The sequence below is a fragment of the Balaenoptera physalus genome (assembly GCF_965194825.1).
Source record: "Balaenoptera physalus genome assembly, chromosome: 19".
In the NCBI taxonomy this organism is placed as follows: domain Eukaryota; kingdom Metazoa; phylum Chordata; class Mammalia; order Artiodactyla; family Balaenopteridae; genus Balaenoptera; species Balaenoptera physalus.
In genome coordinates this window covers 36,270,992-36,292,508 of record NC_138900.1, presented here as the reverse complement: position 1 = coordinate 36,292,508, position 21,517 = coordinate 36,270,992, and the positions used below count along the sequence as shown (strand labels likewise).

General features: G+C 40.3%; 1 protein-coding gene across 2 annotated transcripts in view; it reads left to right on the top strand.

Annotated features, from left to right (window-relative positions):
* The window catches only part of TOX3 (TOX high mobility group box family member 3), a 133,963-nt gene that overhangs the window by 100,186 nt on the left and 12,260 nt on the right, over nucleotides 1–21,517 (top strand). For both annotated transcript variants that reach the window (XM_082438907.1, XM_082438906.1), the window contains exons 6-7: nucleotides 1,354–1,434; nucleotides 5,415–21,517. The exon at nucleotides 5,415–21,517 is cut by the window's right edge and continues 12,260 nt beyond it. In XM_082438907.1, the coding sequence (XP_082295033.1) occupies nucleotides 1,354–1,434; nucleotides 5,415–6,146 (813 nt within the window). In that variant the 3' untranslated portion in view covers nucleotides 6,147–21,517. The remainder of the gene's footprint in view (nucleotides 1–1,353; nucleotides 1,435–5,414) is intronic.

Genomic DNA, 21,517 nt, shown 5'->3' with positions numbered 1-21,517 from the left:
TCCCCCCTTTGTTCAAAAAAGGCACTACAAAGGGATTAGGTCCATCCTGCTTGCCTTTTTTTTTGATCATCTTTCTGAACTCTTGTGCTCTCCTGGGGGGTTTCCAAACTTTGAAGCTGAGTCTGCGTGTCTCATTATTGTCATCGGGCATTTGAAATTTTATTCCAAGTTCATTTGAAAGCGTGGCTGTATGAGAGGCATTGAGAGATTAGCCATGCTGGTGGGAGACACTTCCTTAGGGTCCAGCTTCCCATCTTTCCCCATGCAAGTCCTCCACACAAATGGAGACAAGAATGGTTTCCTTGGGGCTCAGTCCTCCCCTGGCTCCTTGCATGAAGCTCCAGTGACCATTCATAGGCGTTGATTTTCCATATCCTCACAAGAATAGACCCCTATTAGTAATAAACCAGAATAATTGTTTCAGGAATAAGGAGTGGAAAACCCTTGATTTTCTTCTTTCTTCCTTCCTTCCTTCCTTTCTCCCTCCCTCCCTCTCTCTCTCTCTCTCTCTTTCTTTCTTGCTTCCTTTCTTTCTTCCTTCTCATTCCTACCAACTGGTTACCTTGGGATGGTGCAACTGTAGAATCCGCCTGTTTGTTGGCACTGAATTTCATGCTCCATGCGGCAGACTGATTTTCTACCCTAGAAATGTAATCCTAAGGGGGCTGGCAAACTGCTGCATCTAACTTTTAAATTCTGGAGAAAAGGATAGTTGCACTTTGGTATAACAGCCAGCCATCAGACACCACGGTTTAAGAAAAGGAAGCCCAAATGAGGTTTAATATACTGGAATATATTTATGGAACTCACTGGTCTCACTAATGGAAATCTTTCATCTTTCACTATCTCTGATTTTTCTTTTTTTTTTCTCCAAAAGAAAACCCAGGTTGAAAGGCCTCCATCTTTTCTCTTCTGTCTTCACACACTTTCCCTATTATTGTTGGTTTTTCATCCTCTGGTTTGTTTCAGCTTAGAGATGGGTGTGAGGGAAAGAAGACATGGATGGAGAAGCTCGTTAACTTTCTATAATTTAAACCATTTGCCACAAATTTCATCCTTGTTACCTTATTTACTGCCCGAACAGGAGGCCCTTAGCTGTTACTCTCATGGATTCCATGCTGCAACCTGAAATCTTTTTCTGTTTGCCAAAGTAAACGTCAGAGTTGGGCCCCAGTGAGGGTGGCAGGGTTTCATTTTGTTTTAATATCTGTGTGTGTGTTTCTACATTTAAAAATCAAAGCCAGGGAGACCAACTTTTTATGTGAGTTCTGTTGCGACATAATTTGCCCAGCAGTTATTTTATGGCTGAGAATGTGTGTGCTAAAGGTGGTGCTAATTGTGGTCTTTTAATAGGTCTATAAAAGGAAAACGGAAGCCGCCAAAAAAGAATACCTGAAAGCCCTGGCTGCATATAGGGCCAGCCTCGTTTCTAAGGTAAACCCGGACAGGGGCGGCCAGTGTCTGAGAGAGTTAGGAGCCCTGGAGCATTGAAATCATAAATGCAACTCCTCTTCGAGTTGATTAAAAAAAAAAAAAGCATCTCGAACCACTCATAAACATATTTGTTCCCATTAGAGGTCACCCCAAGGATGGCATGGAAAATAAGTGTTTATTCAAGCTGATGAATCCAAATTGTTTCCAAGAGTCACTGATCTCTATATATGTATGTTGAAGCTATTTAGACAGATTTCAAACAGCCCCTTTCTTCCCGTCGGGGACTGAGATCTGTGTTAATGTCCTCTATTTAAACTGAGAAGTATTTTTGTCAGGCATTTTTGGACATCAGGTCATAAATTCTCCAATGGTTGCATGATAGAGGATATAATATAATAGAGAATGTTGCGTTTTTGACCAAACTCTTCCACATCATATAAATAAATAAGCCTCACGATTATTTAAAATAAAATTATGTTCCAAGTACTTTTAAAAAGACATGTATGCATGTATTATACACAGAGTATACAATGGGCTCTGATGTATTATAAAATGCAACAGTAGTCCAAAGCAAATGTCACTCTGGATTATTATTACCTTGATCCAAAAGGAGCATGAGCTGTTACCTTATATTTTTAACATTTAATTAACTTTGTCCTTAGCCTTCCTAGAATTTAGAGAGGCTTTGGGGTGGATAATGTGAACTAATGTTTTTGCTCGTGATGTATTTCCCCCGGCAAGCAGAGATCCCATTTCCTTGTCATTGTTGTTGCCTAAGAGTACAACATAGGGCCTCAGGGCATGGTCAGTGCTGCCGGCAGAGCCATTTAGAAAGGGTTTAACCCTCTTTTCTCGTCTTCACCGGAATTGTAAGATCTACCGTCGGCAGCTGCTCAGAACCAGATCAAGAGAGGTACTCCTATACCTCGTAGGTATAGCTCTTAGGACCCTTCCCACTTCATTAGAAAGAGAAAACATTCATCAGGTCCATAGCAAAAGCTTTTTCTGAGACTCTGGAAGGTGCACATTGAGAGATATACCTATTCTGGATGGGGATTTGAACATTGGTAGAAAACCTATTCTGGATGCAGATTTGCACATTGGTAGAATGTGTGGGCCACAGATGTTAAGAACTGAGGTGTACTTGATGGCTAATTAGACGGAGTGACATGAATAGAGTAACAATGTGCATGTATTTCTTACGTGGATCGTTTATTCATTCATTTACCTAGAAGCAGGTATAGGTGATCTTTGTGCATTAGAGCATGAATAATTGATCATACATGGATTTAAGCCAAGAGCCAGTAACTCAAAAGGCATTCTGGAAATAGCATCCATGATTGGGCTGATCAGGTCTGTGACTGACTTAGAAGGGATAACTTAAACGTTTTTCATTGGATACTACAATCCAACTCGGAAATGTTTCCAAATGGATTGATTGATTCCACCGATTCTAAAAAACTATTCAATAGGATGGAATTTAAAAAGAATAAATCCAAATTGTTTGGGGGGGGCTGTCTTTGTTTTGTTTTTTTCATTAGGTAAGTGCAGTTGAGAGCACCCTAAATTTATAGCCAGAGGCACGACAGGCAACTAAAATAGTCCTTGAGGTATAAATTTAGAATAATTTCAGCCTGAACCCAAAGTGTGAAATAGTTGCTAATATGGGATCTCACAGGAAGCAGCATCTGACTGTACAGCTTGCTGATTAGATCACATCTAAAGAATTGGTTCCCAATGGTTGACCAATTGAAGGCCCTCCAGCAGGTTGCCTCCACGATGGTAAGGACCGAAAATCCAATAATACTTAAATAATTGAAAGAATCACAGAAGCAAAGATTTGGAAGCATATGATTTTGGTCCTCAAATATGAGATCCATCCTGGAAGGGAAGCCTAAGCTTGATCTCTGTGCCCTGGATGGAAGAACTCATCCAAGGAGTGAGGTTACAAGGGAGCGAGATTTCAGCCTCAACATTAGAAATAATAAACACCACATGTGCATTTAACTTAAGTCTCTACAATCAGAGCCCGGGACTTTCCCTTAAGATGTGACTCTACTATCACTTTTAATCCTCACAACAACCAACAAAATTAATAGAAGCTTAATATTCAACCGTGAGGGAGTAGACCCGGCAGGTGAGCAGGAGCTCTTCACAGCCATCCACCCTTTTCCATTCTCCACTAGGGGAGCGTCTCATAGGCATAATGGTGTGATTGCCCAGGTGTTTAAATATAGACTTTCCTTGTGGTTTCTTCCTTAAGACTGGCTTGGCGATTTTAAAATATTAGAGTATATAAAAATAATGCTCATGTTTATATGTAGAAGACTGTGTGTATTCTACTTTGTGGGTGATTTAATGGTTTTTTCAAAAGATAATTATGAGTATTTGCAGGTTTCTTCTTACCCAAAGGCTTCAGAACACGACCCTCCAGTAACATGCAGCGCCCCCTGAGCTTTTGTACAAAACCAGAGAACTGTCCACCGATGGACGGAGCTTTACACTGATCAGGTGTTCGAACAGAAGCCATCGGCCATGGCTTTTCCTACCTTGAGTGATTCTCCATGTAAAGTCACTCCTCAGGTTTCTTCTAATAGTAGATTTTATAAATGTGAGTAGTAAAGATCTAGAAATAAACATTCAGAATCATTAAAGAGAGTGGATGGCAGCTTGATGCCGCCAAGGTCCCCCCCGTACACACCCCCCTACAAAAAACCCAAATTTTATGAAGAATAAGAGGAAAAAAATAGTCTTTAAGAGGAATTATTCCTAATCCCAGTTGCATTTAAAATAATTTATTTTTGTGGAGGTAATTATGTGTTTTTAGTACAAAATATATTAGGCAGTTTCTCTCCATGTTGAGCCCCAGGTCATTTGTTTATCTTATAACAGGTTATGCAGTCACATGAGTGCTGAACTTTCTCCCTTTATGTATGACTCCTTTGATGAATTTTGGAAATCTTTGAAAATATTTGGTAAACTAAAAATATTTCTAAAGTTGTAAAGTACTTCAATTTAGTGTCTCTAAAGAATTCAGTTATGTTTTTCTTATACTCAAGTGAGCACTGTTATAAATAATCATGGCTTTGATTATTATATACAGGGCTTTGAAGTTTTCTGGTAACAATTGTTTTCTGGTAGTAGTAATTGTTAATTAATGAAAATAGCTAACATTTACGAAGTGCTTTCTGTAGGCCAGGCACTGTTCTAAATGCTTAATAAATATGAGTTGGTTTAATTCTCACAACCTCTATACAAGGTGAATACCATATAACGCTATTTTATATATGAGGAAACTGAGGAACAGATGAGTGAATTAACTTGCCCCAAGCCACAGAGTTGTTGAGTAGTTGAACTAGATTTGAACTCAGGCAGTCTATAGTCTGTTGTCTTTCAAAATGGTTCTTGGTGGTGACATTAGTTCAGACTTAAATGCTAAAGAATTGTTACTCTTAAATATATGTATCAGTCACCTTTTACTACAATAGTGCTGTGTAACAACCAGCCCCAAGCCCAATGACTTAAAAAGATAAGCATTTATCCCAGAAAGTGCCATTTAACTAGCTGGGTCTTTAAATCTAGGGCAAGACTCGGCAGGATCAGCTAGTCCTGCTCGTCTGTGTGCAGTCAGCATCAGGGGGTTGGTGCTGGACTCATACACCTACGTGGCAGTTGGCTGGCAATGAGCTGGCTCTTGAACGGGTAACTGGGCCACATGGCTGTCATCACAAGGTGGTAGGTTCTGAGAGACACAGACAGACAGACTTTGAAGCCTCACTTCCGTCACATTCTGTTGACCAGAGCAAAGGTGCCAGGCCAGCCCAGATTCAAAGGGTGGGGAGTTCCACTCCACCTCTGGAAGGAGCTATAAAGCCACGTGACAAAGTGCTTGGGTTCAGGGAAGCATGAATAATGGTGGCCATATTTTTCATCAATTTACAATACTAAAAATACCCCCAACCTTCTCCCCCAAAATGCAGGCTGCTGCCGAATCAGCAGAAGCCCAGACCATTCGTTCTGTTCAGCAGACCCTGGCGTCCACCAATTTGACCTCCTCCCTCCTTCTCAACCCTCCGCTGTCTCAGCACGGAACAGTGTCGGCCTCCCCTCAGACTCTCCAACAATCGCTCCCTAGGTCAATCGCTCCCAAACCCTTAACCATGAGACTCCCCATGAACCAGATCGTCACTTCGGTCACCATCGCAGCCAACATGCCATCGAACATTGGGGCTCCGCTGATCAGCTCCATGGTGGGCTCGGCGTCCTCCACCCAAGTGAGCCCTTCAGTGCAGACCCAGCAGCATCAGATGCAGCTGCAGCAGCAGCAGCAGCAGCAACAACAACAACAGATGCAACAGATGCAGCAGCAGCAGCTCCAGCAGCACCAGATGCATCAGCAGATCCAGCAGCAGATGCAGCAGCAGCATTTTCAGCACCACATGCAGCAGCACCTGCAGCAGCAGCAGCACCTCCAGCAGCAAATCAACCAACAGCAGCTGCAGCAGCAGCTGCAGCAGCATCTCCAGCTGCAGCAGCTGCAGCACATGCAGCATCAATCCCAGCCTTCTCCTCGGCAGCACTCCCCTGTCACCTCCCAGATTACATCCCCCATCCCCACCATCGGGAGCCCCCAGCCAGCCTCTCAGCAGCACCAGTCACAGATACAGTCTCAGACACAGACTCAAGTATTATCGCAGGTCAGTATTTTCTGAAGACGCACGTGGCAGGCGGATTTGCGCATCTGGAGGAGAGTGGCGTCCGAGAGTAAACCATGTGTGGCTGCAACTCGTGAGTCGGTGTTGGTTATGCAGAAATGTGTAAAAGATCACGCGGTCCTCTCAAGTGTCTATTAGATAGGCAATAAGAACTACAGTGTAGCTGAAAATCATCTTCTAGCTGACTCTAAACCACTTTGTTTTTAAACAAGAAAAGCTGTGCTCTTTTATGTGATGCCTTTTTTTATTTATTCAGGCTCTACCTACAATATGTGAATCAAACCGTTTAATGAATCCTGGGACATACTGATGATTATAATAAACTGGCCTCTCTGAGTCATAGCAAATGGCCTTATTTCTCCCGAAGTGAAGAAACCACACTTCAAGGCGATTGGAACTTCCGAAGCCCTAAAAATAAAAAGCACAGTCGTAACTACCTGAAATACGAAAATCCAGTTTCATACAAACATTTGTATGACGTCAATCGTTGATGGCATTTTTTTGTCATGAAAAAAATAATGTAAATCACAGACTTTTGCCAAAGCTCTTATTTTTTTCCTTAAATCTCTCCAGAAAAAAAAAAAAATGCAAGTGATTAGTTTCAATTATTGACTCCTTTTCACTTTTTACCCATGACTTCTCCAAATCAAGCCACAGTATATGTTGTAACAATATCTATGACCACTGTTAGCCCATTATACTCATTCCAATTAGAAGAAAAGAATGTGAATATTATATTCTGTGTTTTGAGTGACAAGTTTCGAAAATGAAAAACACTGTATTTTTAAAAGGGAAATGCACTTAAATGGAGACAGTTATTACAAAAGTTAAGATTTAAAAAAAAAAAAGAGCAAGAGTTTTTATTATGATGTAATACTGGTAGAATATTTAAAAGGCGCACCGCATCTGAATAATCAATGTAAATATTTTCTTTCAAAGTTGTAAGTTTTCATATCATGTGTTGTAAAGTTTTCATAAACGAGGCTTTAACGTAAACACTGGTGACATAAACCATTGATTGCTACGTTGCTTATTGTGTTTTTATGCTGTTTTATACTTTTTTATGAGTTATGATAGCAGCAATTAAGTTGTTTGTATTTTGCTTAACTAAAACAAAAATGCTTTTATCTTGCTATAGAATAAACACATTTCAGTAAAAACTGCAGACTGTATTTTGATGCAACAACCAGGCAACTACTGTTCACTTTTCAAAATAAAATATGTCAAATTTCACTTTTGGTTCCTTGAGTATGTAGAAGATGGGGGAAATAGGTCCCAGTACCAACCTGTGTTTGAGCCCAAGCATCTTCTTCCATTTTCAACTGGAAATAAGAGATTCATAGCCAAGAATGTGGATTGCATGGCCCCTAACCAGAGCCTGTAAAAAAACAAATAAACCATTAGAAATAGAACCATTAGTGGAATTCCCTGGCGGCCCAGTGGTTAGGACTGCTTGCTTTCACTGCCGAGGGCGGAGGTTCGATCCCTGGTCAGGGAACTAAGATCCCGCAAGCTGAGCAGTGCGGCCAAAAAAGAAAAAAAAAGGAAAAGAAATAGAACCATTAGAAATTTTTTATGATTATCCTTTTGTTAAGATGCAAGGGCAAGGTAAGTATAGAGGAAAAAGCACTTGTCTTCTATTTGGGGCTCGGACTAGCTGGCACTGTTTTTATTGCTGTTAAAATAGATGGTGAATGCTAATTCTTAAGCCAAAATAATTATTTCGGTGCCCATTTCTTCCCCCCTTTTCCTGCTCTGTAGTGACTCCTCTTTGAGAACAGTGTGACCACTATCCCCAGTTGTCCTGCATGATTAATTACAGCATCTGTCCTGTCAGAAGCTATAATGAAGAGGTCTTGATAAAAATTGCAAATTACCACTGGCAACAGTCTTCAACTGCTTATGATAAAATGAAAATTAAAAACAGCAAGTGTCAACCCTGACCAGAATCCTAATCTGGAAAAAAATGAGGGTGTGAGTAGTGGTATCCATGGCTACTGTGTGCAAGACATTCAAAAAATAATGGAATATGGATTCCTCAAAGTTGTTGTTGTATTTCAAAGAATATTTACTGTATGTTGTGGGCTATGAATAATGAATTCAGCTTTCAATATTTCATAATCTTCTCGTCCCCTGCATTATGTACAAATATTGAACAGCAAGAGATTCTAATTATAAATTTATAGATTTCTGGCTGTAGGAAAATTTATGTCTAAATTGAAGCTTTTCATAAGATGTATTAGTTGACAGGTACCAGTGTTCAAACAGTCTAAGAATGATGCCTAATCGCATCTACAAGGGAGCAATTGTATTCCACAAAGAAATGAGCTGCTTGCATCAAACCCATCAGAAGCAGAGCTGATGGTAAAAGATTTTCTGTGAATTGAAACTAACATTACATAACAATAAGAACCATTTTATATTCTGTTGTGAAACCTTTAGACAAATGTCTTCAAAATTAATTGCTAAACTACATGTGACAGTAATTGTGTATTAGTTCTGTAATTGTCATTTTGAAAACCCATGAAGTATTGCTCGGAAAAAAAATGTCACTAGTGATAAGACTGAATTGCAAATGAAGTCTGTTTTCAACTGTTTGCAGTTAGAAGCAGGTGTTGTATCATCTATTAAATGATTTTTATAAATCTTGGGTTTTATCACATCTGATTAAACACTGCTAAGCCATTGATGGCCAATTTCAAGAAAAAAAAATAGCTTAATTACTACAGTTTAAAGAATTAATCACCAGGCAAAACTATGTCTTGAAAATGTCAAAAAGCTTGAATCATGAAAAGAATTCCCCAACCTTGTTACCATATTATTCTCAGGATCCGATAAAGCACATTATGAGTCAACTTGTATTTCACTTTGTACACAGGATTGGTTCCTATTTCTGAGACATAAGTAAGTACGTGGTGTACTTTTACAGGTCAGAAATGAATCAGGGTAATGAAAAATAGGCATGAGTAATGTGGTATCTGATTAGCGGGACACCTAAACGGCCTAACTGCTTTCCCTCTTAAGTGGTCCACAGACATTAACGAGGCTCCCCCCCCTCAACCCGTCCTCCACCGCACACCTTTTCTCTCCCCTGCCATGTGCACACTATTTTATTACTCTGGCTAAACAGACTCTCTTTTTTGCATTAACCTGTCCTGCCTTATGATGAAAGAAGATAAGGAGTTTTCGTTTTTAGCTGACACGGGGTCATTAGCTCCCGACTCAAAAGAACCGAAGCTTAAATGCCTTCGTGCAGCATAATTTCTGCAATATATTACCACCCGACGGAGGGTTGAAAGCGTTCTAGACAGATGGATTAATATCTCAAGTTTAAGTAGCAGTCCTCTGCTGTGTCCATTCAGACATCTGAATGGTTTCTTTCCCATTTCTCACTTCATGGAGCATTTTTCAGCACTGGACTTCCATCTAACCTTTCCTTCGCCCCCGTCCCCACCCCCTTTGTCTGGCTTTTGTTTTGCAACAGCTGTTATTATCGTTCTTGGTCAGCTGTGATTGCTAAAGGCAAAATAGGACCAGATGGTGTTTTGCTATGCATGAATGCGCGGTACAGGACTCGGGATTGAATAGGCCAAGCTGGAGTGGTGTCCCCGCACCACCTGCCTGCCTGAGCTGTGGCACACACATCGCAGGAGCGTGATCCGCCGCAGACCTACTCGCATCGGATGGGGAAGTGGGGAGCTGGGCTGGAGTTTCACCGTAGTTATTGATCTTCCACGCACTCACAGAAGAACAAAGTGTACAGTCAATTTGAGTTAACTGGAGATGACACAGCATGGGCATGTAAGCTATCACTCTAGAATTCTGGTTTGCTTGGAGGATTTCATTGCTCCCCGAAACACACACACGCACAGTAATAGCAAAAATTAATGGGCTAAGTAGGCACAAAATTTCTTTAAAAGTCTGTCTAAAATAGTAGAATTAAGGGTCTGGGGTGAGGGTTTGGAAAAAGGGAGGATTCTTCAAGATGATATTTTGTGCCAGTTAATAATGCAAGGTAAAGAAAGGCTAAGACTGATATGTGGAGAGAGCCCTAACACTTGTAGGTTATCTGTCAAATATTTCACATTTACAAGAAATGTGCCTCACCTGGAAAATCACACAGGTACACAACCAGATTAGAATTCTCTTAGAAAATATTCTTAACCGTAGAAGTGTTTCTCCTCATCCTCTCAGACACAGTTCGCTTTGCTGACTCTCTGACGTAACCCTGAGAATAAGCACTTTCCCTGAATTTCGAAAGTTGGTGAATGGGTTTAACCCATGTTGACTGTGATCCTACAGGTGTGCGGGTTGTATGTGCTGGTGTGTTACCGAGGAAAAGCTTAACCATCCAGCAAACATGGAGTCAGATATGCAGACCGACAGCTCTCTTTGCCTAAGGCCCTAATTACTTAAATTTACTTCTGCTACATGCAAAACACTATGGTAGGTCCCGAAAGAGATGCAAAAATAAACAGGGCCTTCTGTTGACTTTGTATATGTTTGAAATTTTCCATAATACATGTTAAAAAAAATAAAATAAAAGCCATCCTTAACTTTAGGAGCTTTTATTTTTTCATTGTGGTGAGGGAAAGCACCCAGTAGTCGATGATCAGTGTGCCAGTATAGAACGCATGTGGGTTTTTTGTTTTTTTTGGGTTTTTTTTTGGTAATCTGAGAAAATCACAATTTATTTAGAAAGGGAAGAGACTGCAATTGGTTAGGGGTATTAGGAAAAGCTGCATGGGATTACTGGCATTTAAGATGTGCCTTAAAGGTTAGGTAGAATTTCACCAGGCCGAGATGGAAGTCCTATCCTGGTAGAAGAAGGAGGCATCTCCAGACAAGGGGCAACAGGAGAAGAGCCACCTGGGTTGAAAGCACAGGCACCATCAAAACAGCAGTAGAGAATATAGCAAATAGGGACTTCCCTGGTGGTCCAGCGGTTAGGACTCTGCGCTTCCACTGCAGGGGCTCGTTGGGAAACTAAGGTCCCGCAAGCCACACGGTGAGGCCAAAAGTACAAAAGAGAGAGAGAATACAGCAAATTGGACACTCAGTGCTTTGGGGGTAGGTGAGCAGGAGAAAGTGCTAGAAAGGAGATTTGGGATTACATTTGTAGAAGTTCTTGTACGCCCGGCCGGGGACTTGTGCTTAATTCAAAAAGCACTGAAGGTGTCTGAGTAAGGAACGTAGGATCAGAGTTGACTGAATGCACGAAGGATTTTATTTTAACTCACTTTTGAGAAGGAGGTATCCGGTTGGCACTAAAAGCCAAATGAAAAATGGAACAAGATACCCACTTGAAAATGTATCCCAATATTTTAATTTTTCACATAAATAAATAAAATGATGGCTTCACGCGCGCTCTCACACCACTCCCAACTTCCTGGTGCAGGAACACACCATCGACAAATCCGAATCAAGGCATCTTTGGTGACAACTGCAGAATAAACCTCATCCTTATATTCACATCCAGAGGGAGATCCTTTTCTGTGTTTCTGCTGTGAAAAGAAAGCTATTTTCACCACTGGTAAAAAGTACCTCTCGGTGCTTGAACTCAAATGCAATGAATGATAAAAAGAAGGCCTTGCTTTTTCGCTTGAGTAAAACCTCAGGCAGCACTGGGAGGGATGTTGGTTCTGGTCCCAATTTAATTTCAAAGAAGAACGTTCACAGATAGAAAACGTGAATGTGGATGTGCACTTCTTAGCAGAGGAATAATGCTCTTTTGTAAAACATCTCATTATATCCCCAGCATTTATATAGCACTCTGTACTTTTCAAAGCAGTTTTCTGTGTATTCTCTCATTTAGTTCCCTCTCTAGATAGGACAGGAGTGAACCCCATGTCACAAAAGGAAACTGAGGCACAGAGAGGGTTGTGACTTGTTCCAGTATCTCTTTGCTTATAAGAGACACAGTCAGAACTGAAATGGAAATCTTCTCCTTCTAGACCTGTTATTTCATTTACCTTCTAATATTTGTATAGGTATGGTGTATATATTTGACATGTATTTATAACTGTCATATATTTGTATGTAGGATGTGTAAATAAATATGTGTGTGTGAATAGATGGGCGATAGATAAATATAAATAGATAATAGATAGATAGATGGCAGAAATCCATCACAGTACCAAAGAGAATAATTAATCCATGTTTTCCTCATGGCTAGTCAGGCAGTAAACCAAAGTGAATGCCCCCTAGCCTGTGTTCTCAATGGGGCATAATGCCACATGGCACTTTTTTCAGTGTGAATACCTTCCAATATGATTGTTTTCCCTACCAAGATCTCTCTGTAATTATTTTGTATTCGGGCAAACAGCTTTGACTTGTGGGCTTCGAATGTTGGGGCTGGAGGTGCCACAAAAGTGCCGAAGCATAATATTTTTCTATGTGTTTATAAAGGGAGAAAAAGCAGGTTTCAGGGAAGATTGAGATGGGTAAACACCAGGTAGGTGTGCATTGTTACGCATTATTTAAGGAATCTGGTGAATCAATATTGAACACGGGAAATCAATGACAGGATAGGGAACGCGTCTCCCTAGGGATTATGGGTAGTGACCTTGTGCCCTGCTTCATAAGTTACCTCTTCATTTCCAAGGCCCCTTGCTAAGTAGGGTGTGTTTTACTACAGGCCGCCACTTGTCAAAGGAAATATGGGAGTAAGGACTTCCAATCCTATGTCCCCTGTCCACAAGATTTTATTACTGTCTTAACTTTAGATGAACAGAGTTCTAAAGATACCTTGAAAACAATCACTTGCTAAGGTTAAATAAAAATGAATAATGTTCTAACATATTCAACCATAATACCAGGCGCCAGCATTCTGGTGAACGAATATTTTGAGGCTTTCATTCACAAGGTGTTTGAGTGACTTATACAGAGTCAACAGGATCATGGTTATTTTGAGATCCAGGTCTTATGTTTATTTTCAGATTTTTGGCCTACTTTTTCTTTCTGGTCAGTCTGCCTTGCCTCCAAGGATCTATTGTTACCAAGTAAGAGTCTTTTGATAACATTCCTTGTTAAATGTCATCCCTCTGACATGCAGAGGGAACCTTAATTTCCGGTTTGTCACAATGAGTAAAAATGATGTCATGCTGTAAACCTGTCCTCATTGGTAATTTGCAAATCTGATACAAGATCTTTGCCCAAATCATTCAGGCCTGCTGTTCCACCCTCACCCTTTCTGCCCACTCTTAATCCTCTCCTCTGCAATTCATATTGAGTATGTTGAATCCCGGGGGACAAATAATAGCATCTGAGGAAATTACCTACATACAGTCTGACCTCTTGTGTGCTTTTTTGGATGCCAAATTAAGATATCCATCTTTGGCCATTTGGACAGTTACCTGGAAAGACTTGCACCATTTTCATAAATTGTGTCCGAAGGCTGGCATACCTAGCATGGAACTTTTTAATGATATTCAGAATATTTTGGTCAAGGAATGTAAGTACAACTACAGTTCTCTCCAAAGCAGAACCTAATTCCATGGGGGAAATGCACTATCCTTTTGCATGTAGAAAATAAAATCATCGTTGTTTATGCTAATTGGAGAAAACTTCTTACCAAAAAATTATTACATTTTCTTGCAGCATAAATTCTATAATCTTAGCAAGAAGATCAGGACTTTCTATCAGGGAAAATTTGCAAGACGTTAGTATGTTAAAAAGGTGGCAATAATATTTGCTTCTAGATCTTCAAGAGCCCAGAAATGTGCATCTGGGGCTGATTTAACTGCTGGACACAAATTACCAGTCAAAGCAGAATGACTTTTTAGAGTGGGAACAAATGATCTTTTTGGGATTGGGCTTAATTACTGTGAAGAAATTTCTGTTTATTTGTTGGTCATGTCTGAAGTTTGTTTATTGCCAAATAACAACTTATTTGTCTGTTGGGGACAAAATATATACATTGTTCATATTTTGGACAAAATATGAAAGTCAGATTCTTGAAGTGGTTAAGTAATTGTCTATAGAGGTTTAAATTCTTTTTTTTCTTTAATTTTTTTATTGAAGTATACTTGATTTACAAGAGGTTTAAAATTTTTTAATTTTTATTTTATACTGGAGTATAGTTGATTTACAATGTTGTGTTAGTTTCGGGTGTACAGCAAAGTGATTCAGTTATATATATACATATATCCATTATTTTTCAGGTTCTTTTCCCATATAGGTTATTACAGAATATTGACTAGTGCTCCCTGTGCTATACAGTAGGTCCTTGTTGATTATCTATTTTATATATAGTAGTGTGTATATGTTAATCCCAAACTCCTAATTTATCCCTCCCTCCACCCCACAGTTCCCCTTTGGTAACCATAAGTTTGTTTTTGAAGTCTGTGAGTCTGTTTCTGTTTTGCAAATAAGTTCATTTGTATCACTTTTTTTTAGATTCCACATATAAGTGATATATGATATTTGTCCTTCTCTGTCTGACTTAGCTTACTTAGTATGATAATCTCTAGGTCGATCCATGTTGCTGCAAATGGCATTATTTCATTCTTTTTTACAGCTGAGTAATATTCCACTGTATATATATACCACAACTTCTTTATCCATTCCTCTGTCAATGGACATTTAAGTTACTTCCATGTCTTGGCTATTGTGAACATTGCTGCAATGAACACTGGGGTGCACATTATCTTTTCTCTTTTTTTTAATTTAGTATTTTATTTTATTTTTATTCATTTTTTAAAATTGGAATACAGTTGATTTACAATGTTGTGTTAGTTTCAGGTATACAGAAAAGTGAATCAATTATACTTATATCCACTTTCTTTTTTAGTTTCTTTTCCCATAGAGGTCATTATAGAGTATTGCGTAGAGTTCCCTGTGCTATACAGTAGTTCCTTATTAGTTATCTATTTTATATCTAGCAGTGTGTATATGTTAGTCCCAGTCTCCCAATTTATCCCTCCCCCTCCTTCCACCTCTGGCAACCATAGGTTTGTTTTCTACATCTGTGACTCTATTTCTGTTTTGTAAATATGTTCATTTGTACCATTTTTTTAGATTCCACATATAAGTGATATCTTATGATATTTGTCTTTCTCTGTCTGACTTACTTCACTCAGTATGACACTCTCTACGTCCATCCATGTTGCTTCAAATGGCATTATTTCATTCTTTTTTATGGCTGAGTAATATTCCATTGTATATATATACCTCATCTTGTTTATCCATTCATCTGTCGATGGACATTTAGGTTGTTTCCATGTCTTGGCTTGTAAACAGTGCTGCAATGAACATTGGCGTACATGTATCTTTTTGAATTATAATTTTTTCCAGATATATGCCCACGAGTGAGATTGCTGGATCTTATGGTTTAAATTCTTGAACCAAAAACTGTTCAGAGCCCAGAGTCATGTTTTTTCAAGTTGCTCTTCCCTTTCATTGTTAAAAACTTTTTACATAGTGAGGAGCATCTTCAGGGGAAAGCTTCATTTGGAGATTTCTGGAGGAACAGTCTGGCACCCAAAGACCTCGATACCACTTGACCAAGAGAAATTCAGGAAGCACTGCTCTTGACCCACTTCAAGTGCTTAGATCACCACCTCATATACAGAAAACGAACAGAACTCTGCAGAGCAAAGTAAGCACATTGAATGATAAGCAAAACCTCTGCGGGAGCGTGTCAGTGGTCTGGGCACGTGGGCCAAGATTCCCACAAGGATCCTGAGCACATAGGTAACTAGGCTCTGAGTCAAAAAAATAGAACGGAGCCCGAGAAGAAGGAGATCATTGGATTCATGGGGTTTGTGGGCACCCAGGCAATAGCCATGAAACTACTTGGCTCCAGAACTAATAAGCTACGTTTTGTAAGCCTGTGTTCTTAGAACAACTAAGAGTTTTATGTTTGATACAGATGGTGTTTATATAGAGTATACGAGCTCAGCGTGAGAAGTAGTCATAAAACAGACTGGGGTTTGGTATAATTATTCACAATTACTATTGTATAATTGGATGCCATAACTATTATATAAAAATATTTTAAGAAGTAGACTCTGCTCCTACTTTCACAATAGTTCTTAACAATAAGAGACATATGCTATAAACATTGTAACGTATTTTATGATGTTTACAAACTTATACAAGGTTTGGCAAAATTGCAAATATAAAAGGCCAGGTTCTCTTTTTTGCATCCTTGGGAGACCCACTTACCCTAACTCACCTCCAGCAGTAAGTTCACTTTCTAGTCACCCACGGGGCTTCAGGAGCTTACTGCATTAGGCCACCCAGATGAATGGGTAGACGCAAATAACTATTTTAGCAGGTAAAAGAAGAGAAAAAAAAAATGGGTCTATTCTGTGGAAAGTACTCATTTCTTCAGCTTTCTCCAAACCAGCAAAAGAAAGTTCTGTTGGGCCAAATTGTGGCCATTGCACATCAGCCCAATGCTTATTTTAATGTTTCTGGATGGAATTAGTGAATCTACAGACATCCCATCATTATACACATAAACACCCATGTCTTCTAAAAGGAAAAAAATGATGAGCCTAGGTCCCTATCACCCCTAAGCAAAGCAACCAAAAAGAAAATTCATTAGGGTTTTAAGAGAAACTTCATTTCCTCTTAACTGCATTTACAAAGCAGACCTGCATTTACAAAGAACTCGGCGGCTCTTCTTGCACGGAACAGTAGAGCATGGAAAGTAAATTACAGAACAAAAGACTTTGGTGAGAGACTTGTTTTCCAACACACGTGTATTGGGCATGGAAGTGAATACAGCTCTCCCGTTGCCCCTCTCTCCGACTCATGGGTGTGCAGCCACTGCTGAATTTTTGCCTGAGGCTCTCAAAGGTAACTGCTGCGCTTTGATGACTGGAGTCTTTATTACAGTAGGATCACAGGTTTCCAAGGTGCACCATGTTATCGTTGAGAAGTGAGAAGCATCTTTCCTGTCTGGACACCCCTCTAGTTTCCATGATTCCTAAGGCAGAGGAGTGGGTGCCAGGCGGGAGACCATTATTCGTGCACATCCACCACCTGTTGCCCTAATGATGGTGCCCTTGAATATTTACCCGCCAGGTACCAACAAGCATGACGTCTGTGCCTTAGCAGCCAGGGAGAGTAAGGGTTACCTCTCTTGTTATATCGGCAGCCAATACTTAATGTTCCAAGTCTGGATTGAAACAACCTGTTTTAAGTATGGTTTCCAAAGGGACTGCTTCCAATCGTCCTCCTTGGCCCTAGAAGAGGAAGGTAGTGAAGTATGGCTTTAGTACTGTATTATGCCTGTGTGCAGCCCCAGCCTTTCAAAAATTCTCAACCGTCTTGCTGTTTCCTACACCTGGAAGATGACCAGGAATGCTCCTGATTCCATGAGAGCAGCAGCCCGTACAATGAGCCCTGAGATCAGGTTCTCCTGCAAAAGAGAATATGAATGCTTAGTGAGCAAGGATGCTGGGGTTTTGCCTACTTGGACCTGGTCTTGCACACTCCATTTATTTCTATGTAGAACGTATAACAACACGTGCATATGTACTGCTAAGCTTGATCAATATATCGCGACTGTTTTTTTGTTGTTTTTTTTTTTTGGCTGCACGGCATGAGGAATCTTAGTTCCCCGACCAGGGATCAAACTCGTGATCCCTGCAGTGGAAGCGTAGAGTCTTAACCACTGGTCGGCCAGGGAAGTCCCAACTGTTTCTTTATGACTGTCTTGTGTGGTGTCCCTTTTTACCAACCTGGCTAAATTCTCTGGTATAAGCAGCCCAAGAGACTGTTAGTAAAAGAGACAGCTGTCCTTTCTGATGTTAACCTCAGAGCTTAGGATTTTATTTCCAACACCCTACCTTCCATTAATAGCTCTCTGTGAATGCGTTACCTATTAATCAGTCTTACCTTTTCATGTTTACAAATTGTATGGGTTTTCTCTAATCTTTATGAAATAGAGTATTTATTTTACTTCTTACCTTTTATCCCACCATCTCATTGGTTCACCGGTAGGTATAATATTACCCAATTGAGTCATTCACTCGTGCATTTGTTCAGCAAATATTTACATGGTGACTTCTCTCATGGAATTACATTGTGTTGGGGATATGGTTTTATTAATTCAATAAGAATTTGGGTATCAAATGCAGTGGATGAAGAGAAGCAGGGAAGGGGGATAGGGAGGGTATCAAGGGATGAGTAGAGGATGGACGGCAGTTATGAATAGAGTAGTCAAAGAAAGCCTCACAGAGAGAGTGATGATGGGCAAGGGAAAAAATGGATGTCCATCTGGGGGAAAAGCATCCAGGCAGGGAGAATGGCCAGTGCAAGGGCTCTAGACAGTTGGTGTGTTTCAGATGCTGCAAGGCGGCCAGTATGGCTGCAGGGGAATGAGTGTGGAAGAAAGCAGATGAACTCCAAGCGGGGAGCAGGGAGTCAGGCCGTGTAGGGTGATGGTTCTCAGTCCTTACAGTGGATCACAATAGCTGTTAATGTCTTTCCTGATCACACAATATCAGGTGTGATCATGGTATTGTGCTTATGTTGGAAAAAAATGAGTCCTTGGCTTTTCATGCTACTTACTGAAATATTTATAGATAGAATGAGATGATGTCTGGGATTTGCTCCATAATAATGCAAGATGGGGGAAGTGGATGGGGATGGGGAAGGAACATCTTTGGCCATGGGTTACGAGATGTGGGAGCTGAGTTATGGATGTCAGTATACTTTCTGTCTAATTTTGTGTACGTTCAAAATTCACCGTAATAATAACAAAAAAATAAACCACCTGGGGAACCTTTAAAAACAAATAACAGCTCCAGTGATTGGTGTAAGTGGTTTGGCGTACAGCATAGATGTTGTTTTTGTTTGTTTATTTTAAGCCTCCCTAGGTTTTGTTAATTTCCTATTCCCCTGAGAATAACTGGTACAGGATCTTCTAGGCCATTATTAGGACTTGGGTTTTTCCTCTGAGTGAAAAAGGGAGTGAGAATTTTGAGCAGTAGAATGACACAACCTGACATGTTTGAAACAGATCATTCTGGGTTGAGAATAAACTATAGGGCAGCAAGGGCAGAAGCAAGGAGATCTAGGCAATTATAGACAAAAGTAATTATGAAACAGTTTGGTGAGGGCTGTAGTAGAATGTTGGACACATAGAAAGGTAGGCTGAGCACACATATTCTCACTCTACCCAACCACTCCTGGACAACGAGGGACATTCCAAAATATGCTAGGATGATTTACTGTGAAAGGGTAATGGTAATTCAGGTATTGGCTAGAATACAGTACGTGAGTGTAAGATGACCCAGGGAAAATCCCACAGCAGGAGAAAGTCACTTGTCCTTTAAGACTTCTGACTTCCTTTACCTGAGGCAATTATGTCCCAGTTACTTTTCCAATCTTTGCCCTATTTCTGATCTTTAATGAGAAGGGCAAAGTTAAAGGTTAGAAAGAAGAAATGCTTTTGGAGTCCAATATGGAGAAACCTAGCATCTCATAAACCATCTTTCACTCACTTGTGAATGTACAGAATGGTTTGGAAGTTCAGCCAAGCCAATCAGTCTTTCAATGACAGTCTAGCATATTTTCCCATGTGACAGAATCTCACAAGTAGAAGTGGAGCATTTCCCATCGTCCTGGCTTGTATCTTCCAAATATTACTCTCAGCAAACCTTCAATAAACCTTGTTCAATCCACATCCATCCACTGAGTGTGCCTTCTGTAAGGCCATGAATTGTACTGAGTGGGAATAAGTTGCCTAAGATGCAAACCCTGTCTTTAGGGAGCTTACATTTTGACCTCCCTGTCCTTGAACCAACCTCTGCTCTTTAGTTAATACGAAATAAGCACCTAAAGATTCTTTTAATTTGTTGTGTAGGTCACTAGTGATTTTACATCGCAGGGAATACACGGGTCATGTCTTACACATGACCATTTGTATACCCTCACCACCAAGGAAAGTGCTAGGTCCACAAAAAATACTTAAAGATGTTGATTGACTGATTTCTAGATAATTTCATGAGAAATCAATAGTAAGACATTTAAGAATAGTTCATTCCCTAACAGTTATTGCAGAGGGATGACAAGATGACTTCAGCTGATCTGAACTAGCCTCTGGAGCATTGGAATGGTTCCCCAAATCCAACTTACCAAAGAGCACATGAGAAGGGGAAGCTGAATTCGTTAGATTTCTCAGTGGCACCAAAGAGGATTACAGAGTTGAGCAAAGCACTTAATGCTATGTCAAACTTAGGCCCTTTCCGCCAGGCCCGTAAGGGGGAAGAAACCCAGCTTATCTCACTTCCAAGACAACCTCCTTTTACCTTCCATGTTGATCTTTCTCTTTGTAGCACCTCAACCCCTTGGTATATCATTTGGTATAGTGACCCTCTTCATTGTTTTAAGTAGAAATGACCCCATACCTTGTGCACACATGAACATTGTCTTTTCCTTCAGGGACAAAGCAAATTTTGGTGGAAGGACGATGCCTTCTACTTCTTTAGAAGCCCAGAACAGGTGCTTAATAGATAGTTTTTAAAGAAACAGGATTAATAAAGTGCATTATTCTCTTCATTCCTGTTTTAATTAGGACTCTCAGTTGTAAGAGATAAAAACCCAAAATCAAATTGGTCAAGGGAAAATAAGGGAATTTATTTGCTTGAGTAAATGAAAAGTCCAGGGACAGGACTGGCTTCAGGCTCAGCTGGTGCCAAGAGCACAAACAAGTCATAGACAAGTCAGGGCTCATTTTCTCTGTGCCTTTGCTCTGCCGTCTACTGTGCCATCTGCATCCTCAGGTTCCACTCACTGACTCTTGGAAGTACCAGCTCACGATATCCTTACTGCTGGCATTCTCAATAGAAGAAATGTACCCTCTCACCATCCCAGGAAAATCTCACTGCGTTAATTTGGTTCTGATTGGGTCTTGTGCCCGAGCATAAACCAATCACTGTGGACTACCGCAATGTCCTGCTCTGAATGGTTAAGCTCAAGTCACCTGTTCATCCCTGGAGAGGATAGATTCAACTCCCCTAGAAGTATCAGTACATGGACTGAGAACAGGGAGAGGTGGTTCCCCTATGAAAATCAGAGTACTGTTGCCAGAAGGAGAGAGTGCACACTGGATGGCATGAACAGTGCACGTGAAATACTTTCTGCAAAGGAAATTCTTTTCAGAGAGTTGGCTGATACAATGCATCCAGCAGGAGTCCAGGGAAAGGGTACACTTGCTTTTGCTGTGTGCCAAAATTAGTTTTCTGGCTTCGGGAATGTGCCCTCAGCCTCTTGCCCTCAGCCTGCCTTTTAAGGGAGGACTTTGCCTAGAGTCTATTCCAGTAGCCTGTCCCTCAAAGTGAGGCCATATAACCTGCAGATTGTTCAGGTTCCCTGTCCTTGGTTTTTCGTATAAAATAAGGAGAGAAATT